Source organism: Pezoporus wallicus, unplaced genomic scaffold (assembly GCF_028554395.1).
Source record: "Pezoporus wallicus isolate ANWC-B61680 ecotype Strahan unplaced genomic scaffold, APGP_CSIRO_Pwel_v1 contig_4788, whole genome shotgun sequence".
In the NCBI taxonomy this organism is placed as follows: Eukaryota; Metazoa; Chordata; class Aves; order Psittaciformes; family Psittacidae; genus Pezoporus; species Pezoporus wallicus.
The window spans coordinates 1,715,874-1,733,216 of NW_026638769.1; the positions used below are offsets into that span (position 1 = coordinate 1,715,874).

General features: G+C 38.6%; 1 protein-coding gene across 6 annotated transcripts in view; it reads left to right on the forward strand.

The window, feature by feature from the left end:
• The window catches only part of UBE3D (ubiquitin protein ligase E3D), an 89,486-nt gene that overhangs the window by 333 nt on the left and 71,810 nt on the right, over window positions 1-17,343 (forward strand). For all 6 annotated transcript variants that reach the window (XM_057412471.1, XM_057412476.1, XM_057412474.1 and 3 more), the window contains exons 2-7: window positions 322-521; window positions 2,582-2,672; window positions 6,462-6,693; window positions 12,551-12,620; window positions 15,060-15,129; window positions 15,938-16,046. In XM_057412471.1, coding sequence (XP_057268454.1) covers window positions 322-521; window positions 2,582-2,672; window positions 6,462-6,693; window positions 12,551-12,620; window positions 15,060-15,129; window positions 15,938-16,046 — 772 coding nt within the window. The remainder of the gene's footprint in view (window positions 1-321; window positions 522-2,581; window positions 2,673-6,461; window positions 6,694-12,550; window positions 12,621-15,059; window positions 15,130-15,937; window positions 16,047-17,343) is intronic.

Consider the following 17,343-nt stretch of genomic DNA (forward strand, 5'->3'; position numbering starts at 1 on the left):
TGCAAATAAATGCTTCTTGAGAGCGGTGCTTTATTTCTCTCGATTGCTGTTCGCCCCGAGAGGAGACCCCAATTTACCGCTTGGGTCCCGGGCCGCGGAGGAGCTGCAGGCTGACCCAGTGCTCAGTGTACCCGGGCTGCGGGCGAGGCGTCCCGCGACCCCTCTACCTGACGCTGAGGCTGTACAGCGATGCGGGGGCTTAAGCCCAACTCAGATCCCTTGGCCCTGGGGTCCTTTCCTCCCGCTTTGTCCTGCCTGCATCAAGCAACAGCTCGCTCTGACACCTCCTCTCAGAGGTAAACCCCTGCTTTGCGTCCCCAGCGAGACGGATCCCCCGAGCTCGCCGGTGGATATCTCGGTGGCCGCGGACCGTGTGGAAGCGAAGAGCGGCGGGAGCTGCGAGGCGGCGATGTTGCCGCCAGAGGTCAGGCTAGCCCCGTCCTCCTGCCGGGGCCTCCACCGCCTCCCCGGCGACGGCCTCCACCTGCGCATGCGCCTGCGCTGCCCGCCTCCAGGCGCTGGTAAGGAAGGTGTGCTGAGCAGGCGGGGGACAGTGTAGCCCGTGGCCTAAAGAAGATGCTGCCTGCTTAGGGTTACCTGAGACCTTACAGCTTTAAATCATACAGTCACGGGGTGGTTGGCATTGGAAGGGGACTTAAAGGTCGTCTAGTTCCAATCCCCTGCCACGGACAGGGACCCCTTCCACTAGACCAGGTTGCTCAAAGCCGCACCAAACCTGCCCTTGGACGCTGCCTGGGATGGCGCAGCCGCACCTTCTCCGGGCAACCTGTGCCAGCCCCTCAGCATCCTAACAATAAAAAACATCTTACGTCTGATCTAAGTCTACCCTCTTTCAGTTTAAGCCATTCCCTCTTGTCCTGTCACTGCATGCCCCTTTAAAGGAACATGCTGTTGCTTTTTCTGAAATGCTCTTTAGCTCTGAATTGAAGATTTAAATAGGAACTGGTACAATTTAGTAAGACTGTCAGTTTTAAAAAATGAAAATCGCAGAAAGTGGCATAATGAAAGGGAAACAGTTGCTGAGTAAGTGTTCTGTGTAGGTGTTTGAGAACTGCTCTCAGTTCCTCCCCCGTGCTTTCCCAGATTACTTCAAAATTATTTCCTTTCCCTCCTATTTCGTGTTTGGTAGCTGAAAATGCAGTAACATGATTCATCCAGTCTATCGTGCTAAGGTTGTCACAGGCCACTTCATCACAAATGATTGTGATTTTGTGTTGGAGGTTGTTTTCACTGCCTTAGTTTGCAGAGTTTGATGTTGCAGGTAACATAGGCAAAGTTACTTTCTTTATTTCCACGATGCTAATTAAGATCTGGCATGTGATTGCATAGTAGCTGATGTTTTAATTCTACCATCGAAGTTCAATAAGTTTAGATTTATTTAATAGGTCATGATACAGAAAGATATATTAAATAACACAAAATTGTCATTCTGTGGTTTTGAAGTAGATACTACCAATAAAGTATGTGATGTGCAATGATGGCTTCAGCAGCAGAAACATGGTGGAATACTCTTTTGATTTTATGGTATGCCAAGGTTGTATCTTTACATTAATCAGTAATTATGCATATACTTTGACAGTTTAATTATATAAAAATTATTTAATGTGTCTTAATTAATGAGGCATGTTTCAAAAGACCGAAGATCAGGTTTTTTAAATTTACCTTTGAAAGTCATTCCAATGAAAAACGTGTATGCAAACCAGATGGTAATTGATACATGCCTTGGATAACCTTAGTTACCTTTAATATTTTGTATTAGTATGGAAAACCAGTTGTCTCTTCCATGAAATTCTTCAACCTTTTAAAGTACTTTTCGTATGTGCTTTCAATCTGAATCTTAAATACTGAATGTCAGTGCTGAGAATATACTTTGATTCTTAAGCTTGAGAAAGTGGGCAACTCAAAACATAATCATATATAGATCTAGGCTTACAGTTTTACTTTTCTCCACCTCATGTTATTTGATGATTTGTGGAGGCTTTTATAGCTCCTTTTTAATTTGGAAAAGTTGTCTAAGCTGGCTTTTGTGAGACTGTTTTTGCTTTGCTGGCCTGCAGAGGGTATTGCTTGCTATCTGTTCCTCAGGTGGTCCCACAGTGGTTGGTATCTTACCTGCCTGAATATTTTAAGTTAATGCCCTCCTCCCTCCCCCCTCCTCCCCCCCTCCAAGCTCTGACTATTTGGGGTTACATATTGTGATGTGTCCTCATACTGCAGAGACACTGATTAGCAGAAATATCATTAAAAACGGTGGCATTGAATTTTAATTTATAGTATATCAATACCTCATCTCCCCCTGTGGAGAGGATTTGCACCTTTAAAATAATTATTCATGTACTCTTAGCAGTATGGGGCATGAGGTGGAGATGGCATGTTTTTCCTAAATCTCAGTACTTGCTTCTACAGGAAAATAAATAAAGGCAGTGTTTAAAATGTCAGCATTTGTTTTGTTTGTTAGATTCTCAGATTTTATTAGTTTGAGGTACTTGGCAGGATTTTTTTGTACAAGTGTCTGAAAGTTTTACACAGTTTTTAAGACTAGTATATCTTCTATCTACAGATTTGGTTTCTACTTGGAGGGAAAGCCTTAAACCACAGAAGAATTATGTCTTTTACTGTCAGTCGTGTGGTGACATCATAGTAAAAGACCGGTGAGTACTGCAGTGTCTTGTATTTGTAGTGATAAATGCCATAGTGCTTGATATTCATGTTATTTTGTGTACTTAGAGAGACACCTGAAAGGTATTTAGTTTGAAATTGATAGATGAGAACACTTTTGAAGCGCTATGGATGACTAAAAGCAAAATTACCTGTAACAGTTTTTCACCATTTACTCATTTATTTCTTGATTTCATTCTGTCTGGAAAGTACAAACACCTTACAAAGGGAGTTGATGCTTTGCCCTGGAACCTGGGAAATCTGGATTCTTTTCCTGCTTGTCTTTGAGTGACAAGCTGGACTTTTGTAGCTGGACTTCCCTAGGTGTAAAATTTCTGCTTTGAGAGCTATGCTTTTTGTTCATACAGAATCTCTTTGCAGTCATCATAATTGCTTCTTGTTTTGTGGTGCAAACAAAAAGCTGTAACATTTTGGCTTGAAAATATTGCAGATGCTCATAGTTTTCATTGATTTAAAAATACATATAGTCTATTAGCAGTTGACATTTTTGGTATGTTGAAGAGAATAAAAGTCAGAAAACTTGAGCCTGGGCTTCTTTCTTTCTCTACACTTTCAGGGATCCTCTTCAGTTCTGCTCAGTCTCTTATAAATTCCCTTCAGTCATCATGCTGTAATTGTAGAATGGTTGCTCAGAATGGGGATGTTGACCACGGTTCCCTTCTATCTCTTAAGCAAAGCCAACCTTCACATAGTTCAGGGATGCTGAATTTGGGAAACACAAGAGCTGCTTCTTAGCTGTGTAACTCAGCCTTACTTCTCTTCCTTACAAAGTCTGCAGAGTGAAAGAGAATTTTAATAAAAAGCTACTGCATTTTCTGGCTCTTCTGATAAACAATTTTGACAGCTTCAGCTGAATATATAAGAACTGTTAGAGATGCACCTGCAGCCTTTATGATGTATGTCACTCCTAATACACATAATGATAATAAAAATGTGGTAAACTCCTGTTACTTTCTTGTCCTATATATGGATTTATGGCTGGCTTGAATGTAACTGAGTGAGGATTTCCTCACTTTCTCCTCTGAAATGTCTCATCAGAAAGTCTAGTAATAAGTCTTATTTTGATACATTTGTAGAGTAATGAAACTTCTAATTTCTAGTCAGTAACATTTGCTTTCAAAACATTTTGCGCTTTTGTATTTTTGTCTCTGAGTGGGTGTTTTCCTGAATTTCAGCGCATCAAATTCATATGCATGGAGTTTACATCTTTTGGTTCTGCATCCTATAAAGTGATGCAGTCAGAGTTTTTGATAAAGGAAAAAGGAAGAAGGCATTTTCATGGCTCTTTGCTTGGTATTTCTCCTTGCAGGAAACCTTTGAGCCCCTCAAATGGTATCACTAAAAATTATTAAGACAAAAGAGTGGAGCTGCCAGTGTATCCAGCACCTTCTGTTCCAGCTCTTCCAAAAGGAAGACAGGAGTGTAGTCAGTACTTTTACCTACAAAATTTGTGTTTGGTCTCCCCAGGGAGAGTGAATATAACAGTGGTAGCACAGGCCCTGTGATTGAGGGGAAGTTACAGAACTGTTTGAGGGGGAACTAACTGAAGTGTGAATTAATAGGAAAGGGTCTATAATAAGAAAAAAACTAATGTCTAGAAAATTCTACCTTTGGGAAGAAATTGAAATAAATGGGATTTATTTTAGATAAGGCTGTGGAGAAGATGCAAGACTTCCAATGCGTAAAAAGTTGTTGCAAAGAAGGTGGCAGTAGTCTTCGGCTGAAGTGAGAGGAATTTAGCTTAAAAGGAAAAAAACAACAAACCAACCCTCAAATGTACTCTAAAGCTTTTTGTTTTTACTGTTAGAGACTGCAGAGGAAGCCATAATTTTAAAGACTGGATTAGAGAAATATGTTAGTAATGGCTTAAATGTAAGTGCTTCTTCCTTGATGCAAGAAAATGGACTCTATACCTGTCTTAAAATCCCCTGGCTTTGTCTATTTCTTTCCATGAATTTGATAGCTCTTCAGAGGCTGAGGTTATGCTGTTGGATTCTTTTCCATTACCCTTACATTACCCCCATTAGAGTGCCCCTTCTCACTGGCAGAGCATGAGAGACTGAAAAGAACTTGATCAGGGTAAGTGCTACTTAGCAACAACTAAAACATCGGTGTGCTATCAGCACTGTTCTCAAGACTAAAACCAAAAGGCAGCACTGCAGCAGGTACTAGGAATAAAAATAACTCTATCTCAGCTGAAACCAGGACAATTATCAATCAAATCAAAGCAGGAAATAAGAAATGAACCCTAAATCTTAAAAACACCTTACCCCAACCCTCCCTTCTTCTGGGCTTCATTCCTGGATTCTCAACCTCTTCCCATCAGTGGTACAGGTTCAGTCAGTTCATCACATGTCTCTGCCACTCATTCCTCCTCAAGGAGGACTCCTCACATTCCTCCCCTTCTCCAGCATGGAGTCCCTCCTATGGGAAACAGTCCTCCATAAACTTCTCCAGCGTGAGTCCTGCCCCAGACCGCAGTTCTTCACACACTGCTCCGATGTGGGTCCCTTCCGTGGGGTACAGTCCTTCAAGAGCTGACTGTTCCAGTGTAGGTTCCGCCCCAGGGTCGCAAGTCCTGTCAACAAACCTGTTTCAATGTGGGTCCTGCCAGGAGCCTGCTCCAGCACAGGCTTCCTGCAGGGTCACAGCCTCTTTTGGTCACATCCCCCTGCTCCAGTGTGGAGTACACCATGGACTGCAGGTGGAGATCTGTTTCACCATGGACCTCCATAGGCTGCAGCGAACAACCTGCCTCACCATGGGCTGGAGGGAAATCTCTGCTCTGGTGCCTGGAGCACCTCTACTCTCCTTCACTGACACTGGTGTCTGCAGAGCTGTTTTTCACACATATTCTCACTCCTCTCTCCAGGCTGCTGTTGCACAGCAGTTTTTTCCCCATCTTAAATATGTTACCACAGAGGCGCTCACCGATGGGCTCAGCTTTGGCCAGCAGTGGATCTGTCTTGGAGCCATTTGGCATTGGCTCCATCAGATATTGGGGAAGCTTTCAGCAGCTTCTCACAGAAGCCACCCCTGTAGCCCCCCTCAGCTAACAAAACTTTGCCATGCAAACCCAGTACAACTGATAATGAAAGCAAAGTCTGGTATTGCCTGGAACAGCTTCTTTGGTCTATACAGTCTCAGAAGAAAGGGATTTGAGTTTTATTTTGCATGTGACTTCTGAAAGTTGAATCTTGAATCTAAATCTAAATTAAGATTGTATTATCCTTTTTTTTTTTTTTTTTGATGAAGGTATTCTGTGGTATTTTTGTCAGGATTTAGCTTTTTCCAAGTCTGGTATTTGACTTTGAGGGGCTTCAGAGGACGTGCTTTCCCTTGGTGTGGCAGCAGTCTGTTTCTGTAGTTTTTATATCAACATTTGGTGCAAGGAAACTCTACAAGAAGTAATAATAACTGTAATTGCAAAATATCCATTGTTATATTTTTCATGACTGGCTAGAACTGTTTTATTTCTGCAAGGTGACTCATTTCAGGAGAGTTTATGCCAATTTCTGCCTTACAATCATTGGAGATTCCCCCTTGGGAAATGCTTCATCACAAACGTAGGAGGAAAAATACAGCCATTGCTTTCTCAAAAAGCATATAAGGAAAGTGTTTCTGACTGAAAGGAGGTTCAAGCACTTCCTTTTGAGAAAATGCTGTACTTCCCACTTTTTTGTAAGGAGTCTAAGCTCTCTTTTAGTGTCTTAGAAAATAATGTAATATATCGAAATACATTTTTTCTTCTTCCCTTTTAGGAAATTCCTCAGAGTCCTTCCTCTACCAAGTGAAAACTGGAGTGCTTTAGTTGAAGAGTGGTGTTGTCACCCCAACCCCTTTGCCAGAAGCACTTTGCACCCTCAGCATGGTGACTGTTTTCTTGGTGACACTTTTTTTCTGATGCATTCAGGGAGTGAATCACATGTGCCTGAATCTCCCATGTGCTGCTCAGAGACTGGACACCATACTTCTCAGAGTTGCTCGAACTTGGTAAAGTATTTTGTTTGAATAATTCTTAAGTGAATGTATTTGGACGTTTTCATTGTAAAACACTTTTTTTTGTCATTTGTTTATTTAATTTTTATGTATTATAGAGCTGTTTTGAATGTCCTAGGAAGTTGTTGACATTCTCTTGTACAGAAACCAGAAAATATTCTAAGCTATGATTTACATTTACTAAAGCATGCACCATGGTCTTGATATTGACCTAGATATGCAAGAAGAACGTCTTCCTATAAACTGAATTAGAAACTATTTAATTATGTAGTTCTAAACCCGAATATTTCCCCAAAAATATATCCCAAGTGAAGGACACCAACATTTAGTGAGATAATAACTGTAATGGGTTAAGCATTTGTCAAAGGATAGTGGAGTGAAAAATGAAGAGGAAACTGGATTAATACTGCTTCTTCTTAAATTGTGACTGGATGCATAACCATAAATGTGATCAAAGGAAGGTATGATTTTTATTAATATTTTTTTCTTTTTTTTTAGCTCTAGAAAGAAAAATCAGAATGAGTTTTGAGTTCAGATGTGGCTATTTTATACTCTTAGAATATAGTAAGAAAATGGAGTTTGTTTGACTAGCTCTGTCTAGTGAAAGTGACTTGCCACTGCAGATTATAACTCTTCATGTTAATGTTTCTGAGATGTTCTGTGGGGGATAGATCCTAGTGTTGATCCTCTAGGAAGAAGACTGTCATTTGGCTTAGGAATACCAAAATTTATTGTTGCCCAGGAAAAGAAGAATTCGTAGGGATAGTGATGTTTCAATGGCTGGCCAAAGCCCACGGAGAAAGAAAATTCAGTGCTTTACTCATCTTGGAAATCTACCAGTTGTATAAAAGGTCAAGAATATGCAGGTAGTTCACCAAAGCCTACATTTCAGTAAAGCCTTTTCTATTAATGTTTTGCTTGTCTGTATTTGTGCTGACAAAGTTTGCGCCTGTAGATACCATCTTTTCTTCCAATACCATGTGTTGTGCCTAATTACTGAAATCCTTCTGCAGTTGTGGGAATGGTTGCTGCCTTGGCAATTTATGCCTCTTGCAGCTGATTACTAGCTATGTACAGATTCCCAACCTGAAACTTTTAATCTGTTGAGAAGTAACACCAGAGACTCTGATTCCTGCCTGCTGCTTATTATCATTAGGGATTTGTACTGTTCCCCATTAAATCACTGGAATTCTCACAGGTCAGCGGTTGCTGGTGCAATGCATCCCAGCAAGCCATCAACCTGGGGAACAGTTCTGTCCTACAGTCGCTATCTGCAGGTGTTGCAGCTTTGGTCTTTGGTTTCTCGTTCCATTGTTCTTTGAAAAGCACAATATGTGGGGAGGAAAATAAGAACTGATACCCAGAAAGGATATAAGCATGGGAGAAGCAGATTAATTTGGATTAACTCTGTGGCAGTTGAAGTTATTTTTTCTAAGTATCCTTAAGAAGGGGCCTGAGCAGAAGATTCTGAATTTCCAGGAGGACAATGCTTTCTGCCAGAGATCTCCAAAATTAATTATCTCACATTTCAGTAGTCTTAAAAAAGGTCTTAGAACAATGGGAACAAAGACAGGAAGAAGCGGGGTTCATGGAGTTCATATTGCAGCCCAGAGACAGGGGAGCAGTCTGCCCAACACTCTTCTTCAATCAACCAAACAGAATGTTTGCCAGAATAGGGTTGGTTTTGGGGCAGAAACGGGATAAAAGGATGTGGGACAAAGATGTTACTGACACGTGGGTCAAACCAGGAAAACAGCAGAACTTTTGAATAAGGGAGGAGGCTATTTTCTGTCAGAGGCATACAATAGTAGTTTAGTGTGATGAATTTTCATGTTTGCTTCCTAAACTTGCATTGAAGTTGAGAATTCTTTCCTTGTTTGTGTTAAACCCCTCTTTCTACATCTCACACTAGCAATGAATTTTCATTTTTGTGTTTGCTTATTTCCAGCATCACTAGTTTGCCATGTAAATGAGAAGAACTGTAAGATCCAGCAGAAACTGGACTAATAAGGAAAAAAACTCTCATACTGAAACAGAAAATTCTTCCATAATACGGGTAATAGAAAGTTAGAGGCAAGATAGATTGCTATTGGCATAAATGTTCTCATTTCAGAGAATACTGTTGCAGTCTGCCCCAGTATGAAAGTTCTTTTTTTAATTGCATTGCAGTTCTTTGGAAAGTGTTTGCTTATGACCAAAATAGTAACAAGAATGTACCAGAGATGCTTAAACAATCTTTTCCAGCCTCCAGTGGGACCAAGACAGCATCCGTCCATTGCAAACATATTTTTCACATCTATTAGTCTTCCAGTGTAACGTAGTTTTTAAATGTCACATGGTCTCACAGCATCCTAATAGTATCTCTTGGGGAAAATATTTTTCCTGACACCATATCAGGGATCCTTAGGAATAGAAACAGAAAATACTAGGCTAGTGATCTACCTCCATCTGCAGATTGCCAGCAGCTGCAAGTTGTCAAATAGATATATTGATTTAATTAGTCAGGCTAAAACTATTGCTTTTTCCATTGAAGCATGATACAATGAGTTAGTGGTGGGTTTAGGTACCATACTGCACAATTCTCAGCTAGCACCTGTGACTGTAGTCAGAAAAAAAACCCATACAAGTTGTAGCTTTCAAGGAAGTACTATATCTGTATGCTTGTACTGTGAAATACTTTTGCCAGCCTCAAATATTGGTTTTCACAAAGCCCTGTCTACTTATCCATGCTCAGCAAGTTAAACAAGTTATTTTACTGTGTGTGTTTGAGAGGAGTAGCAAGGTAGGAATTGGGAAAGGATATATGAACCAAATGTCGTTTCTGATATCCATAACAAGGGGTCTATTCTTCCAACATAGGCAGCTCTCTGAAGCTTTAACAGAGGCTGTTAGGCTCTCCTTGGGGCTTTTAGTTTGATTCCTGGCTTGTGAGGAGCAAGCAGGACTTTGTAAGTTTACATTCCATATGGGATGCTTTCCATTTTTCGTGGAGTGGTCCTTTCTGTTCATTTTATTATTTGCATAGTACCGACCAGGGAACTCTGTTAGGTATTTCCAGCATTAAATCCACCAGTTCTGTCTGAGCTATGGCTTTGAGAAAGATGTCCAGTATTGATTTAATACTTCAAATGATGGAAGTTTTATCACATTCTTTCGTAAGGTGTTTCAGTGGTTAATTATATTGACTCTTTCATGCCTTCTTATTAAATTAAGCACACTAAGAATTACAACTCTGTATCTATTTTTATCTCTAAGTGTATCTATTTTCTATAAATTATTTTTGTAGCAGCTTTCCAAACAGTTTTCCAAATTTTTAGCATACTTCATAGATCCATTTTTGCAGTAATCGTCTTACTAATTCCGAAGATGTTATATTTTTCCATTTATCCATTTCGACTATTCAGTTGTTTATGCAGTCAGAGATCATATTTGCCCTTTCATTTGTAGCATTTCATTAGTAACTCTGGCTTGGTTAGCTGCCATCATCTAAATTCTTCTGACTTTTGCTGTCTTCCACTATTCCTTTACTCCTTCCAGTGTTCCTTTATGTTATCATCACAGGCTCTTTTGTCCATGTTGTTTCTCAATATATGATCTGGCATTTGGCTATATTTTAGTGCCAGATTGTTAGACTGTTAGACTAAGCACAACCAACCTACTTAATGGTCCAGACTGGTGTGTGTATCTCCTCTATCTCCCTTGTTTACTACTTCCCTATCCTTGCAGCAGGAAGTACTTAAACCTTTCCGTACAGAAATTGAAAAAATGGGCCCAGGATGTCTGTTTCACTTGTCTATAATCGCTTTCATCACTTGCCTAATCACAGACCACCTGTACTTCAGGGCACCTGAATTAGACTAAATAAATTAACAATGCATTATCTTTTATTTTTTTATTTTATTAGGATGGTTGTGCTTGGAAATCTGCATAGTCTGAAAATCCACAACCCATGTTCTGAAACCTGTGTAATGGATGTATCTTAAAAGTTACCTTTGTAAGATGAGAAGTATAGCTGGTATAGCTAGGGCCGTTGGATTTACTTCATGCTGATTGCTGATGGGGATGAAGATTTTTTTTATTTTTGTTTGTTTGTTTGTTTTCTTTTAAGAATTTTGTGGTGTAATAAAGCCACAGAGCACCACTGTTTGTTCTGGACATCAGTCTGGCGCATCAGCCTCATACATTTTAAAATTTGAACACTAAGGAGCATGATAGTGGTGAAGAGAAACCATGCTTCCTGGAGAGCGCATGTGTATTTTGTGCAGTTCATGGGAACTGTCATCATATTTTACAAAGGTTACTGAAAAAGATAAATTTGGAGTTTTTTCCTCTCAACTAGTTTAATTTATGCTAAATTTGGATACTATTCTTGTAGGCACGTGCTGCAATATGATTTCTCAAGTTGATAATGACTGGTTTGGATTTATAAACCAAGCCAATAAACAGTAGTTGTTTGACTACACATAGGTATTTTTATGCACTGTATACTGCATGAACAATAACGTTGATTATATGAAGACCACATTTAAAAATCCAATTTAGATGTCTTCTCATTGCATTCTCAGGATTTCTGGCTCCAGCAGGGTTTATTAACCCAGGAGCATCATTGTGATTATATTTACAGACTGTTTCCAGACCAGAGCTGTACTTACTGTGCTACACCCAGGTTAATAAACCAGCATAGATCCAGTTCTGGAGATTAGATTTTGGATTAAAGAAGGAGTTGTTCATACTTGTATCTTTATACTGATACTGAATTTAAATATTAACAGTGGATCTACTAGGGCAGATCACAGGTTCATTCAGAAATGAGGTCTTTTTCAGTAGGCAGCATTGGATACATAAGCATAAGGCAAGTATTGAATGATGTTTTGGCCAGTGTAGAGACTTCTTGAACCAGATGTTATCCACAGTCTTTGTTTTTAATAAGCCCTTGATGAACCTTGCTTCCCCTGAATTTCTGAAGACTTTTTTGGAACTTGTGTGTACTTTTAATATGAAAAATACTTTCCTGTAGTGAGTACCAAACTGTATTATGTATTGTGTGAAAAATACTTTAATACAAGCCAGGTTATAATTTCATAATATGACCTATGAGAGTAAATGTTTCTTTCCTCTTAAGCTTTTCCTAAATTTTTGTTATTTTATGTATGTCACTGATACCCTCAGCTTTCTGTCTTTCATGCTTTCTCCCATTATGTGTGTTCTCTTGCCACAAATGAAAACTGTTTTCCACCTCTGATTATTATTCTTTGTCAATACCTTTTCTGGTTTTACTTGAATTGAGGGAGTGGGGTTGCTCAAGAACAGAATGCGCTACACCTTTCTGGAATATCATGCTATGATGTGTTCTTCAGCTGTTTCTTAGTAATTCAGAATGCTCTGTAGACATTTTCTGCTCTTGGCTGAACAGTGAACTGGTATTCCTGTAAAACTGTTCACAGTGGCTAGAACGTTTTACTAATAGATGCCAGTCACATTGCAGCATTGTATTTTATGTATGTATTTTAGAATACTTCTTTTCATGTGCATTATTTTGCCTGTATGATCAAATTTCCATTGTCATTTTATCATCCAGTCACTCAGTATTATGAGATTACCCTTTTAGCTATTACAGGTTGTGCTTTGTGGTCGGCATATATTGCCGGATTTTAAAACTAGTGTGAAACCTGCAAGCAAGTCAAAGTGTAGAAAGCTAAAGTAGTCAGTGCGAATCTGTGTGCACGTAAACATAAAGAGAACAGAAACAAGTACAAAGTTCACTGTCTGCTCTGGAGGGTATGGTAAAATTATGCATTCTTTTTTTCAGAATAACCGAGTGACATTTAAATGACATTTCTTTGTCCTACAGAAATCAAAGGAAAATACCAGAGTAGTTTGCAAGCGCTGCAAGACAATGCTGGGAGAAACAGTATCATCAGGTATGGGATGTACAAAACCAAACTAGATGTGACTGTATCAGCCATTGAGCACTGGAGGTTAAAAACTCTGGAAAATAGTTTTATCAGTAAGGTGTAGCGCTGATTCATGTGTTTATCTTATTCCCTTCTGGAACAGATGAGGTTGTTGCTTCCACCATTAGACCTTGAAAGTGAGTTACAGTGGGGTTTTTCCTCATCCTTTTTCCTGTGGTGCATTGGGCTAATTCCAGAGTTTTAGAAGACTCAATGCATGATTCGAGTTTACTAAGAATTCCAGTGAAAAAGGAGACCTGTCAGTCCTACAGAATAATGGAAAGGTTAATTCACAATTTGATAACACAGAACTAGAAGCTAAGGATATGATTGCTGACAACCAGCCTGGTCTTACGGGAAGGAAGCCTTTGTCAAAGAAATAGGTTCTCTCATCATCATTTGGTGATGAGATGATGAGATTATTGGTTTAAAAGCTGCCATTATATTGAATCAGCAGGGTTTACCTGAGGTAGTGTAAAGATGAGTCTCTGGTGGTTTTTAAAAGGCAGTTATTAACAGGAGAGAAGCAATGTTAAGATTGTTACTAGCAGGGTTCATTCTTTTATTCTCTACTCCACTGCATCAGTCAGCATGAGCCTGGCTCAATTCAAAGATCTGGAGAATATAAAAACTTCTCAGAAAATGCAAGCTTGTTTAAGAAATAAGTCATGAGGAGATGCAAGACAGAAGGGTGTCTGTTACTGAAGGTTCCAATTGTCCTGAACAGAGATTTGAACAGTACAGGCTTTAATAAAACCAAATTGAAGGTAAGATGTATGAAAGCCAGCCAAGCAGGTTGTGACTTTGGGAAGGCAGTATTTGGAAAGAGCTTCACAGATCTTTGTGATTAGTAGAATAGATGCCTTAATCTAGCCTTCAGGTAACTGTAGCAGCCAGTAATTGATATGATCAGTGGGTACGGGAAAAGGAAAATACTGTGTAGGTGTGCAAGGATTTGGTCCTCCGAGCATGGCTGAAGTTAGATAAATATCCATGTTTCTTAAGTACTATAGAAAATCTACTAGAGTTCAAAGAACAGACAGAAAGACTAGACAGAAATATATGGTATAAATCTAGGCAGAACCCTCTTTGTGTCACGAGAATATGGAGCAGACTTGACTGTCATGCTTTGCTGCTTCCTCATGAGCAGATACCAGTGCCAGATAAAACTGGATTAGAGTGGTGTAGCTGTGGAGGCCAGATTTGCCTTTGAAATGCCCCTGTCAGCCTTTGAAATTCCCCAAATCTATCCCCCTATACTTGTGTGATTTTTATTCTTGGGAAATCCTACCCTTTGTCTCTCACCAGGCAAACATCTTCCTCATTCCCAATGCCCTTGCAGCAGTAGCACAAATGCCTTACCAGGTTAACACCTGGGTAGCTAGGGTGAGTAAATTGGCTTCTTTTCCTCCTGTCTCTGAGAAGTAGGGACAGCATGGAGCAGACTAAAATTACACTCAGAGGTAGCATATAATTTCCCAACAAAGGATAATTAAAAAAGTGTAGTATTTATCTGGAGAAAGGGTGGGATTGTTAAGACTTTGGATTATTTAAAACAGATCAAGTGTCTTCCTGAAATGCTTGCTTTCATCCAGTTTTAATGGTGTGTGTGGATGGAGATCAGATAACACAGTCCCTTCAACCCTTAAAATTTATGGAACTGGTGAATCTTTACTGTTGTTCACATGCTAAAGCTTAGTGGAATGAAGTTTATTACTGTGTATGTTTAACCTGTTCTGATGGTCCTCTGGTTGGACTGTTTGTAGCATAGACCCAGAGCTGCAATATGATCATCTTTGACCTGACTTTACTGATGGGGATTAAATTCTGTACTCAAACACTTCCATTTAGTGTTAAAGGCACAGTGGAGCTTTTTGGGAACAATTACATTGAAACCCAGAATGTGTGCAGTATTAGTGTAGAGTTAGTGCGGTTTTTGGAAAGAAGTTCTATTCCGCTCTTTGAGCAAAGAAGAAAATTATTCCCCTGTGTGTGCTGTTATTAAAACTGTCTCTTGTGATTCACTGCAGCAGAGGGTACTAAAATACTTACGCAAGCTGTGCTGATCTCGGTACTTTAGGAAAGTTCTTTCGATTCATCTTTCAGGTTTGGCTTGAGCTCTTGCTTTGTTTCAAGATGATTGTTCTCATCATTAAACAAGGATCGATATGAATGATAAATTGCTGATCATGTAATTAGCTCAGAGCAGTTTTCTTCTGGCAATGTATGTTTTCTCTTATTGTTTGCTTCTCCTCCCCCAAACCAAAGCAGAATTTGACTACCTGCTGCACCTCTTATTTGAGTGCTGAACAGAAGCTTAATTACTATAGTGATAAAGTGACTTGCAGTCTACTCTCAACAAGTCGGTTATTCTACTGTACTTGAAAAATGTCTTTGTCGTTTTAGATACCATTAAATATTATGTCACTGAGGTGATTATTCAGCCATCTGATGGAAATTTCAGCCCAAAACCCAGGTAATAAACATTGAAAAAAACCCAAGTAATTTGCTCAAGTTAGTGTTTTAGAAGGGATGCTTGAAATGCAGTAACATTTTAATTTCTTGAATAATTATATATAATAAAAAAGTGCTGTCACATTTTATGTAATTATCACAGAATTAAGCACTGTAAAGGTAATGTAGTATGAAGTCACTCATGTAAAATTTTGTTTGCTTATGTTTGTGTGTGATGCAGGAAAGAGATTGTGTATAATTTGTTGCAGTGTCTCACTACCTAGGTGATAAGCCAAAATCCAATACTTATTTTTTTTTAACTTAATAGTTTGCATGACTAAATATGGAAATGCAAGGTTAAATTATGTAAAATTAAGTAAAGTTTGAATTGTTTACTTGGAAGTAAGATTTTTGAATTTTCAAGTAATTCAGATCGAAGTTAAGACTAAGATGAAATAGAACATCATCTAGCTGTCTTGTATCATGTACTATATGTTCTTTTGTGAATTGTATTTGAAATATGTGCATCCTTCTGAACTTTATGTTCATATGTGTAAAAGAAAACAGGGAAAAGCTTTTATTCAGCATTTGACATTTGATGTTGGTCAAAATAAAGGATGTGGAGCTATCTATTAAAAAAATTTATCTGCGGGAAATGTTTTGCGGGAGAGAAAGACAAAGAAGCCCCATCTCTCATTAAAAACTGATTGTAGGATGTAGTGGAATCAATAGTATGGAGATACTCATCTACTTGCACTGTATTTATATGAATGACTTTGCCCATGTAGTTGTTAATGGAAACATATAATAAGGGGCTCATTTTTAAACAGGTCTCAGTTCATACAGGGTATGGTTGCTCAGTGTCTTGTGGAATTGTCCTCTGCAAAAAGCACATTTAGATTCACCTTGAAAGGGGATAATGGAAAAATCTACATTCTGGTAAGATTTTTTTTTTTTTTTTTAAACTTTATCCTGCTGAAAAAAAGTTTAACCTATGAATCGTAGCTCCTAAAATGTATTATTTATGCTGTTCATGATTGTATGCTTAATGAAAATTAACAATTTCAAATTCTTGAAGTAGTTCTGAAAAGATATGTTCAAGTAAGAAATTTTCCCCTGGACTTTAATCAAGGTAGATATACATAGAGAAATTTTCTGTATTAATACAGTAATGAAGGTACTACAGATGTACTGCAAGTAGCACAGAAATAACGCTGTGTTTTGTATTCAGAAAATAAAGCTTATTTTTTTACTTCATAATATATATATTCTTGCTCCAGTGCTTCTTATTTTAATCACTAGAAGTTCATCAAATTGTGTCGCATCTTTCACAAATATTGTCTTAAGTCAGCAGAGACTAGTAATGTAGTCATTACATTGCACTGCAAAGTGAAGTGCAAACAAAAATAAAATTGCCTATTATATTTAATGTTCTAATGCTGTTAAACTTGGTTAAGCTTGATACTTAAATAGTGACAGCTGAATTCCTCAAACTTTAAAATGGAAAGGAATTTGGGTCTGGAATTATCTCAATACTATATACTTGGTATAACAAGGGATGTTTTCTTTTGGTCGTGAACTAAATATAGGCAGTAATTTTGGAGTTTGTATGAGTAATTCAAAGACACATAAAAAATACATGATTATAGATTCCTGCCCTGTGCAGTACAGGTGCACTTTTTTGAGGTAGGAAATCTAATTAAATAAACCATTTTACATATACATTGTCCAAGTTCTATGATTTCTGAACATCCAGATTCTGAGGTGTCTGTCTATTGTTTTTAAATAAATTTTACTGCATTTACACAGCCACTGAGAAATGCTTCCTCTGTGATGATAAAGTCTCATAACAAGGCCCCAAATTGTCACTGTGTATAATCTAATTGAGAAGTCATTAAAAATTGTTGTGGTTTTCCCCTTGTATAGCTAGGTTACATAATATTCTGATGCTTAAATCTACTGGCTTGTGTAGGACAAGCTGGCTATTTTCTATCAGAAAAATCACCTTATTTAGCAGATTGCAATTAATCTTAGCTAAGTTGCTTTTTTGCCAGTGTATTGATTAGAGGAGCAGGCTGAATTAGCAATAGGGGCTGGCTTCTGATTGGCATCCCTTCCTTTTTATTAGTGAGTTATTAATACTTTTTGTGTTTGTTTAACATCAGAAAGACCTTACTCATGTTCAGGGTAAGGTTCTAGGTACTGTACACACACCCACAGGTGTTCTGGTGTCATT